This window comes from Cyprinodon variegatus, unplaced genomic scaffold (genome assembly GCF_000732505.1).
Source record: "Cyprinodon variegatus isolate N-32 unplaced genomic scaffold, C_variegatus-1.0 Scaffold34, whole genome shotgun sequence".
Lineage (NCBI taxonomy): Eukaryota > Metazoa > Chordata > Actinopteri > Cyprinodontiformes > Cyprinodontidae > Cyprinodon > Cyprinodon variegatus.
Genome location: NW_015150487.1, coordinates 2,198,411 through 2,209,667, shown reverse-complemented (window position 1 = coordinate 2,209,667; position 11,257 = coordinate 2,198,411). Strand labels below are relative to the sequence as shown.

The 11,257-nt window shown below is 38.4% G+C and overlaps 1 protein-coding gene across 5 annotated transcripts in view; it reads right to left on the bottom strand.

The window, feature by feature from the left end:
- Window positions 1-1,162: 1,162 nt before the first annotated feature.
- LOC107103089 (thymocyte selection-associated high mobility group box protein TOX-like) overlaps window positions 1,163-11,257 on the bottom strand; it is a 109,088-nt gene continuing 98,993 nt past the window's right edge. For 3 of the 5 annotated variants that reach the window (XM_015402614.1, XM_015402637.1, XM_015402629.1), the window contains 2 exons: window positions 10,981-11,223; window positions 1,163-1,315 (listed from right to left, as the gene is read on the bottom strand). In XM_015402614.1, the coding sequence (XP_015258100.1) occupies window positions 1,178-1,315; window positions 10,981-11,223 (381 nt within the window). In that variant the 3' untranslated portion in view covers window positions 1,163-1,177. The remainder of the gene's footprint in view (window positions 1,316-10,980; window positions 11,224-11,257) is intronic. The other 2 variants (XM_015402621.1, XM_015402645.1) reach the window with 1 other exon arrangement.

Below are 11,257 nucleotides of genomic sequence, written 5' to 3'. Positions count from 1 at the left end.
TTTTTTTATTTCCCTACAAGGGAAGGGCCAATGCTATTTAGTGAGTTGCAATCAAACTTTCTTTTTTTCTTTTCCTCTTATATAAACTAACAAATGTCACAAAACAAAAGGGCAACAGGTGCACACACAGGATGTAAATCCTTGAAATGATCCTCTAATTACCTCCAATTCCACCAACTCCAATTCACTCTGAAAAGAGTCCTTCATCTATAATTTCAAAAAAAAAAAAAAGTCAGTTTGAAGGATGAGCTTCAGTCATTCAGTTAGAGTGGCTTCTCCTGAATGAGAGACAGTGAAGGTTTGCATGTTTATTTTTGTCTGACAGGTTTTCTTTTTCTTTTGACTCTCCAACTACCATCATATGGCATCAATCAAGCCTCTGCATAGGATACCCTGAATATGTAATCGCACCAAAGACAAGAGATGAGAATAGTCTTTTGAGAAGAAAGTATGGCAGAGTGAAGAGGCTGATGAATTAACTATTCATGCCTTAATCAAGGTGCTTGTTTTCTGCTCATGAGCGAAGGAGGAAGTGTGGCGTCCCATTCGGGGGAGGAGAACTGGAGAGCGCGAGGAGGAGGAGCTTGGCATATGCTAATGTAATTAAGGTTTGAATACGAAGAACAATATGGAGACAGATATGAAATGAAGTTCAGAGAGCTCTTTAACTGCTTCCAAGCTTTGTATGTGGGGTTGGTATTTTTCAAACAAACAGATAGAAGAAAATCTTAATGGTTTGACTTTAAACTGCTTCACAGTGAGGGAATAGGATGTGAGCAAACCTCAGCCAACACATTAGCAGCTCAACAGGGAAGAAGCAAGCACCAGGAGGATGGCAAATGACAGGTAATGTCCACTCCTGCTCTTACACATGCATGCTGATAAGCAGGCCCGTAGACTTGCACTATTACTTTTTATTTCTCCCCAGGTTACAAATTGAGGTGTGTCTTAGGCCTAATTTACCCTGTTTTCTTTTAAGCACACATACAGCCTTTCTCTTTTTTTTTTTTTTTACCTCCACTCATAAATGTATTTACATATTTACATAATGACAGTAAAATTTGCATTAGATTCATATCTATAATCATTTGTATATGTCTACAGGAAGATGCACTAAACATTCTTTGGATTTCGTGAAGCTTTTTATAGGAATAAGAGCGGAATTCTGTCTAATTTATTATCCCTTATATTGCAGCTGACCCATGTATATCAAACATGTGACCCCCGCTGTTACCTTGGAAACCAGACTGGCTCTGTAGGCGGCCAGGGCTTTCAGGTACTCCTTCTTAGCAGCCTCTGTTTTCCTCTTGTAGCTCTGCAGGAACAAACACAACAACAATTTTTGATTATGAGCTGATACCAAAGGTTGCAATGACCCAGCTTTCCACATTGACTGATGCATTTGAGACTCTGGGAATCATGTCTGTAATGAAAATAAAACAAAAAACAAAAAGCATTTCACATGCATTTGCTTCACAATCTGCACAATTATCAGGTCAAGGGGATTTTTTCCCCATTCAATGATGCCGGTGCATATGAATCATTTGCTTCTTAAAAAAATCCAATTCAGCCCAAAATGAAATGTCAAGAAACATTCTGCACAATAACATGAAAATAGAAATTAAACGAGGAGTGAGAGCCTGTTTGTCACTTTGCGCACTGCTTTTTCAGTGTTATTCTCTATTAAGGCTGTTGCTCATCTCTTAATCAGAGCTGATGTCGAAGCAAATCACTCAGACGAGAGAGAGAGAGAGAAAAAAAAATAAAAGAACTCAAAACAGCTTTAGCAAAAAGGCAATCTTGAACCGTCTGAATGAACCTCAAATGATGCGTTGAGACAGGGAATTCAAGTTAATGTCATCACATGTCACTCACAGCCTGTGTGCAACTGCTGCTGCCTTTTTCACACAGCAAAAAGTGAAGGATAGAAAGTCCAGCCTCAAATCGATAAAGGCTCAGATCTCAGCATTTTAATACGAAGGAGGGCACAGTTATTTTGTGAGTGATTTCAGAGGGTAATTACTGATCTTCTATGAGATACTGTCAGTGGCAACATGGGCAGGGTCATCTTTTCTCAGAGAGGTGGGGTAGAATAACCATTAAGCATTCATGGGTTGCCAAGTGAGCATAGGCTGGCAGCCGCTGACGTGCATACACTCAATAAACAAACAAGCAAACAAACAGGACAGCAAACAAAGCGGGATGAAGCCGGATACAATCTCTTGCTCAAACAGCTCATGTTTATCCTCTCTCTCACCCATATTTACAGTATTATCGTTATTGCTTTGACATACAGTGGCTTCCAAACCTGAAACTTCACATGCCTTTTTTTATATTTGTCATCTTACACCATTAATAATAATGTAATTATAATTTATTTAAAGTTAAACAAAGTAAAAAAATGCATTTGTATGCAACTCTCTTAACTATCATACCACTACATAATATTTAATGTAACAAGTTATGATTAAGTTAATGTTCACCTGTGTTCAATTTGATTAAAACAGGTTTTATATCAATATGTCAGGGGTTTAATAAAATCTAAAAAATAAGAATGCCATTTTAAACTTCAGACTTCAACATATTTAAATATTAAAACTTTTTTTCTAAACAGGTTTGAATAGGTGGTGTAGGATGCAGGAGAATGTCCTGCAACTGGAAAGTTGCCGGGTCAAACCGTAGCTCTATCTGTCTCAATTGTTTTGTCCTTGGGCAACACACTTAACCTGGATTGCGTACTTCTGTCAATGAGCGCCAGGGTAGCTGTGGCTATGACATAGCTCACCACCATTTTGTGTGAATGTAAATGACTAAATGAAGTGTAAAGTGGTTTGAGGTCCTTCAAACTGATGAAGCCCTAAACAGGACTCACCATTTCACCATTAAAAACACATGGGAATCTGCCCAAACTGCAGACAAAGAGAGCAGTAATGAGAAAGACACCCAATTATCCCATGGTAACCCAGGAAGAGTAAAGATCTACAGCTTTGGTAGGGTGTCGAAAGGAGAATTAGTTGTGAACTTCCAAATTATGGCCTTTGAGGTGAGAAGAAGCCAGGGTTGCAATATGTTTGTTTAAATTTATTTTTTGCTCTTTTTTTTTTTTTTTTATAACTGGGAAAACCAAAAAAACAATAATGAAACATGATGGTGGCAGCATCAGGCTGTGGCAATGCTTTTTATCAGTGTTCATGAAGAAGTTGGTCAGAGGTAATGTAAAGGAGGAAGGAGAAAATTTAACTTTTGCATAAAACACTTTTAGGCCACTTTCAGACTGAAAATCCATGTTTTTCAAAACCGGGTTGACCCGCTAACAATCGGATTTTGGCTATTTTTCCATTCAACCTAAAAGCTGGGTCTGACACCCTGCTGGCAAGCTGCGTTGCCTCGGTCCCCCAACACTGCGTGTTTGAAGACGGCATTATGCTGGGTGTGCGTTGCTGATGTTGCTGAAATCTGTGAAGTAAATAATGGAGAGCAACATGGATGGAAGCCAGAGCGTATCCAAGTATTCTCTATTGTTTCGCTCTGCTGTCTGTCCTCAGAACAGTACATTTAAACAAATCTCCACTTCTCCTAAGATTATTAGGAGCTCACATATCTCTCTATCTTGCCAGTGCTGTGCCATGATTCTCGATTACAAGCAGAGTTGTTCGGACTTGTTATTTAATAAGCAACCAGCGTGACCAGAATGTTGTGACGTACATACGCTGCACTGAAAGTCATCGTGTAATTTAGCAGGTCAACCTGGGTCTGTTGTTCCCAAAGCATGCTGATCGCAACTTAGGTGATTTTAACGTGGGTTGCTTGCCGAGTCGCTTGACCCGGGTAGACTCGTTAGTGAGCTGTTCCCATTGCCACTAAAGGCTGATTTTTCCCGGGCTTAAACAGGTTTTTTGGTGGCTATAAAATAACTTGAGATTCATGCAAAGATTAAGTTTGACTTGCTGCAGTGTTTTTACATAAGTTCTGAGGGAAAGACAAATGCATGCCACACTTTTTAGCTGTTTCTGATAAAAATGTTGAATCCCAGGTGTCATTTACCTTCCACTTTACTGATATGCAGTGGTTTGTGTTGTGTTATAACAAAAACCTTTGTGGCTGTAATGTCAACACTCTATGAAGCAAGTCTCCGAACTTGAAACTACAGTCAATAATCATAAGAAGAACAGCTCCCAGAATAAATCTTTAAGTGACTACGCACATCTTATAGACTCAATTGCTTTGCATTTATTAACCTAAACTACTCCCAACAGTCTTGATTTAGAATTAATTTAACACAACTAATGATCTACACAGAGAAAGATACTTTTAGGCAAATTACTATGCCTAAGGATGTCTAATTATTCTGAAGTGAGCGGATTCATTACTGGTTAAAGCTGTCAAAGACTGTCGGTCACTATGAATTAAAAATAACAAAGCTGCTAGGGGGGATAGCATATGCCTCCAAAGTAATCCCGGCACAGAGGTGTCCCATCTGAATTAGCCCCCTAATTGTACCTTAATGAATTGTTCTTGTTTGATAACCAGTTAATTACAGGAGACAATAACCCTGCGCCCCACTGACACCGATGGGAGTGATTACCCTGCGAACGTAAAACAGAACGATTGGTGAGAAACAGAGGTGAGGGTGGATGTGGGGGTGTTGCCGACGGTACTGTAGTTAAGATAAAAGACATGGTATGCAGTAATGGAAAAGAGGTTAAAAGGGGGAGACAAAAAACTAACATAAGGTTTACAAAGGGGGAGAAATAAAAGAAAACAAAAATACACTGCAGGTAATATCTGAGCCAGGAGTGTAATATCCAAACATGCATCTTAAATGAAGTGACAGTCTGTTTTTTTCTTTAGATCTCTGACCTTTCAAGAGTACACAAATCCAAAACACAGACTCAATTAAATAAAGCTAAGGTTTCCCCCTCACTCCTACGCAAATCCATTTATCATTCATCCCCCTTTTCACTGCTCTAAAGACTGAAAATTGATCTTAATCTCAAATAACCAAAACAAGAAAAATGTTCTTTTGTGTTTCTGGGGCAGCCGTTACATGAAGTCATGTTGTGGAATAATGGAGCCCAAATAAAGCATTGATCTTGCACTTTAAAGCACAGCCCTTTTGAAGCTGCATAACTAGAAAAAAATTATAATGAAAAAGAAAAAAAAAATGAACATAAGTCTTTGTTCTGCTGTGCCTTTGGACAACACAGAGAAGGCAGAGAAAACACAATAAAACAAATGACAATAGTGAAAATGCTCCTCATTTCTACAGAAGAAGACGATCGTGAGTTTCTTTTATTGTATTTATGTGAATTTTTGCAGCATGGTATGTTTAAGGAGTGCTACAGATAATTGGAAACAGGAGCCCTGATTTAGTTAAAACAAAGCTGAGCGTAGGGGAAGGGTTCTGTTTACATTCTGGTGTTCCTGCAAGGCTCCAGAGGGTCTGACTGAGACATTAAAGAATACACCTCAACAATCCTGCAGAGATGATGTGACAGGCGCATGTTGGAAGAAAAAAGCATTTGGACATATATGTAAACACATCAGGAAGAGTTAGCTTAAAAATTAAAACTGAATGTTGAAATGTTTTCAGGAATAAGAAATTGCTATAAACAGCTTTCCTTACATATGCATGTTACTGTAGTGTTACTGGAAAAATATAATTATGCATGTATGACACTTTCAGGAGCAATTGAATATACAATAATGACTTTAATTAATGGTAGATATACCCCATTAAACTTCTTTACATATGAACATGTTACAAACACAAATTTGTGCATGTTATTTGGACCTTTTTTGGTAAACATATATAAGGCAACACAAAATTATAAACCTCCAACATCTAATAGGAGGATACTGTTTAATTAACTAAATGGTAAGTGAATGGCACAAATGCATCTCTTCAAGACATGGCAATACACACTGACTAACATGTGTAAGAACGCTATCAGTCAAAGAAGCCGCCAATAGCCCAAAAACTCTGGAGAAGCTGCAGAGGACCTCTGCTCGGGTGGAAGAGGTTGTATTTTATGAATTGTTCACTGAACAAAAGTTGTCCTTATGATCAGTGGCAATAAGCTGTTCGACTTGCAGGTCACTACAAGACATAAGAAACGACGAAAGCCCAGCTTTTTTTGCCAGCAAGCAAAAAATTGTGGGTTTCTAATTAAGCCATAGTAATGGCAGGCTTATGTTCTTGGAATACTCTTCTGCGTCATGGAAAGGGAAGGTAAATATGGGATGTAAACATACAGCTATGGCTACAATGGAATGCTTAAGATAAAAGCATATTTATTTGTAGAAGGAGGTCTGAGGCACTCAGGAAAAAAGTTATTAAGGAAGCCATTATTGGTACATAGCTAATGTGATGAAAATGCGGTAACATGTTTCGGCTTGGAGATAAAAACACTATGGACATCAAAAGAATATTCACCTTTCTATATAAATGGGATTGAGAGAAAATACATTTTAAAGAGAGAATGTGAGTGAGAGTAAAAACTGCCATAAATCAAAAAAAAAAAAAAAACACATTGATCTACAGGATACCAGACAGAATGAGGATAAGAGACTACAGAAAAGGGTGGACAAGTCAAGTTCGCCATTTAAATCTGCTATTCAGTAGCTTTTAATGTGTAGTTCCAAAATGATTCTCTTTGCAGGAGTCTTTTAAGTCGATCACCATCTCTAACTGACTGTTGTGCTCTGTACTCAATATTTTAAGGAAGTCATAGATACAATGATTTACATCTTTTTTGTGGACTGCGAGGCACTACAGTACTGGGGGGTTTCCTGTAGTCTCTTATCTTCATGCTACCTGTAGAGAAATGTTTTCTTTGACAGCTTTTACCCTCAATGTGGTAAACTGATTTTTTTCCTAGTCCTATTTATATAGAAAGGTGTATAGTTTTTATCTGTCTGGATAATGCTCTCTTGTCATTAGCAGATCATGCTGATCATGTGACCATTTACCTGCTCTAACTAAGCAGCTGTTTTTAATTGTCTATTTAATAAACCTTAGGAAAGACTGACAAACGTTTTGCCATTGCCCTGACGAAGGCCCCTCTACCCGAAATATGTTGGCACGTTTTTACTCCTTCAGCCATGACCAAAAAAGGCCTTTTAATAACTTTTTTTCCTGAGTGCCTCAGACCTCTTAAATTTTTTACTTGGATACTTTACTGAAGAGCAACATAGGAACATACTCGCACTCCCTACAAGTACTCCATGCTCAGTTTCTTTGATTTCATATTTATTTGTAAAAATGGCCTAGTCAAAGTCCAAAATGTATGTTCTCAAAAATAATCTGGCATGAACTTGGCTTATTATGAAGAGCTATATTTTTATATATATATATATATATATATAGCTATATATATATATGTATAGCTATATATATATATATATATATATGTATAGCTATATATATATACATGTATATGCACACTACACATGCACATAACACTTTTTTTTCTTTTTATTCCTAAAGAAATTTATAGTTGTAATGTTAAGACAGTCTTAAGACACTTTTTGTTACCCTTTTCAATCATATTCTCCATTGTGTTGATCTATCACATGATGTTGTAAGGTTAAATGACAGTCGTAGTCTTTTGCAATAATTAAGGCAATCACAGGGTTATTACCCTGACAGAGAACTCTATTTCACTTGATAATGAATCATTAAGTAAAGTTCATTACGTGTTCAGTGGAGTAATACGTCTAATTAAACACATGATGCACAAATAAAGATAATAGCTGTGGAGTGACACACTAAATTGAGTATTTTTACTGGTGTACTACTTGTTTGCAATTCTGTTCCTTTTTTTTTGTCTTCCTACGAAGGGTTATGCATTTGCATTATGTGAGATAAGAACAGAAAATCTAAAGAGTTTAAAAAACTACCAGGACACCAAGGGTTAAGAAGCACAAACAATAACATTTCTGGAGCAGATGTCCTTGAGGGAAAACCAAGGGCAAGGCAATTGCTAATCTTGTATTCCCAGCATGATCAAATCACCAGGCAACAGATATAAATAAAAGGACAGGAAATGAGGAATTCACATTCAAGGGTGTCAGTGGCGAAATGAAGATTCATGGTGAAGAGCCCTGGCGAAGGTGGCAAAAATTAACTACAAATAAAAGGGACAGCCGGCCTCCAAAGTCCAGCGTATAAAGCAGTTGTGGATAGGAGAGAAAAAGACATGCTGGAGAGGGGCGCAGAGGAGAATGGGCTGCACTTTGTCATGAAGACAGGTGCTTTTATTTGACATCCAATAGGATGTTCCCTTCAACTGGATATTCTAAAAATATGAGTCTGCGCACGATCATCAGACTGTCTCGTTTTCCGTTCATTTCACACTATCATTTGTTACCACAAAACACACAGAAACCTATTCAGCTCTATTGGCCTGGAATGTTTAAATGAAATTGAAACTGTGCTCCATTGTGGGAATCAATAAAATGCAGTAAATGTTAAGGCAGTTTCATATGCACAGGTCGGGATGTAATAAAAATGAATTAGGATGATTACACCGACGCCGCTGATGTCTAAAAACAATGTTTCGCTTCCTTCAATAAGAACATTTGAAACCTCACTGATTGTGAATGCCTGATCAATAAATAAACATATGAAACAAGAACGAAAAGCTCAAATGTGACTATGAATAAAGAAATGTGTCAAGTCTCATGGTTCTGCAAGCTGTTTTAATGCACAGCAGTTAAAATCTAAATCGGTGCAAATGCTGCTTGTTAGTTTTACTTCAAAAATACATTACTTTGTATAGTTTTAGCAAATAAACAACTGGCAGATTAAAAAAAAAATTGAAAAATGAACCGTAAACATTCTAATTATCTTTGATTCAGTGGTAATAGTAACTAGTTAGTAAGCTGAAACCTATATGATGGGCCTACTATCATTAATGTCTATTCAATTCTAAGCTTAACGAGTTCATCAAACTAAAATCCATAACTCGCTCAGGTTTTTCACATCGTCAGGTTACATCCACAATTAGAATTTGTCAAGTCAGGTTTACATTTTAGTCTGATCTCCTCTAAAAATCCAGAATGAAGGTATCTAGTACCTAATTAGTAAAAATACTTCTATGTTTAATTGAATCACAGTATAAACATGTCTGTTCTGGAAAGGTGTTAGACAACATTAGAGAGCGAAGAGCATCATGAATGCCAGAAACGTGGCATGAAAAAGAGTGATAAAGTTTTGTCCTGTTGCAGTGCTCAATCATTGGAAAAAAGTTGTGTTGCACCGATACCGATACCAGTATCAGGCGGGGTCCCAATACAGCACTAAAATGGTGCTATTGGTATAGCAAATAGGGCATCGATACCATTTTGAGAGCCAAAAGTTTATTGAACTACTGTCACCCATTCCAGGTAGGCAATAAAAAGTTCTACTTGATTCACTTTATGTTAGTCTTTTTTTTCCTGCTTCACAAAGGTAGGCAGCAGCTTGACAAAGTCATGATGGCAATTATTTTACATCCAAGTAGTAAGCCGTTCCTCATATATACACACACACGGATAGGGCTGGGTACCGAACTTCGGTTCTTTTATGGTACCGACCGAAATGCTTCGGAACATGCCTCGTCTTTCGGTACCAAGTTTCGGTGATTGGCTGTAACACTTAACATGATTGCGTCATCCAGGAAAAATACATAGGTGGTCACGCCTACAGCCAGGGTTCAGGTGTATCTGTTGTGAACTGGTTGCGAGCGTCGTGGAACCCCTTTAAAATGCCCCCCAGGTCAAAAGTGCGGCTTCACTTTATTAAGACTGATGCTAATAGTGCGCAATGCAATACATCGTGCACGGAAACAATTTAAGAGCAGAAAGTTGCTCGGTGTTTGACTGCAAGAAGAGCGGACCGCAGCCAGCGCCACCATCCTCCTCTCAGCAGCCCGTGGGCAGAGAAAAGCCAGAGCGGAGTGAGTCATGCTGCTTTCAAACTTGACGCAGCAAGAGCAGCAAAATCGCGTCTGCTGCTTCCCTTTTGCTGCATGTACCAGCTTCTGACGCGCGGCTGAAGAAGCTTTGCTGCTCTGGCTGCGTGGTTGAAAAGTGTGTCTGACGCACGTTGGGCGGAGCAACTCTATCCTTTATTTGCCTTGCAGCTATATTTGCTGTGATCAGTGGGAATAAAGTAATTTTATTATGTTTTTAAGTGGGAAAATCCACCTGAAAACTTAATCAGTGCAGTCAGTTCATCCTGCAGTCCAATATTTCTGTCGGAGCCGCTCAGACCCCCACATACCAGCGGTGCACTGTCAGTAAGATCCCGTTCAACGGGCATGTTTGTCAGACATGGTAATTTTTCTAAAGGAAAACTGCTAAGTAAAAAGGTCCTCACAATGTAACAGTGAATATTAGACACTGAAATTTTTTTTTTTATGTAAGAGGAAAAATGTAAATGGAAAAATCAGAGCTTAAAATAAAACTCAAGATTTGTACTTTTTTATGTTGTGTAATTTTCTTTTTATTTTTTTTATTTTATAAAACTGGTATCGAAAAAAGTATCGTTCAGGAACCGGTATCGAAATGAAGGTATCGGTATTGGTACCGGAACCGAAAATTTTTTAACAATACCCAGCCCTACACACGGACATCAATTTTAAACGGATGGTATCGATACAGTATCGGCCAATGCTGCACAGCCAGGTGTCGGGTATCAGGGCCAAATGGCATTGCGCTAGAAAAAAAGATTACCCACAAAGACAGGGTCTGTATGTGTGTAGGAAAACCAGAGCTGCACATCAAGCTACAGATAAAACGTATTGGTGGTATGTGAAATGGTCAGTGCTAATTAGAAAAATTATGCAGCTTCTAATAAAAGGAAGATCCTGGAAGAAAATCTTTTAATGGCTGCAAAAGATTAGAAACAGGAAGAGAGGCTTTATCATCTAGCAGGAAAGTGATCCTAATCATACCACCATTTCTAGTGAATAGCCATAGTTTTCAGATTTTTACCTGTTTCTGCTCCTCTCCAAGTCCGTCCCACATGGAGGCAACTATTTTGGAGACATCTCCAAAGGTTGCGTTTGGATTCTGTCCTTTGATGGCTGCCTGGGTGTCTCTGAAGAACAAGGCATAGGCCGACACGGGCTTAGTTGGCTCATTAGGGTCCTTCTTCTTCTTCTTCTTCTGGGGCTTGGGCTTGGGTTTCATCATCTCGGAAGATGGTCGTTTTTCACCAGTTATCTGGAAGGCAATCAGTGCACACACAACCAAGAAATAGCTTATTGAT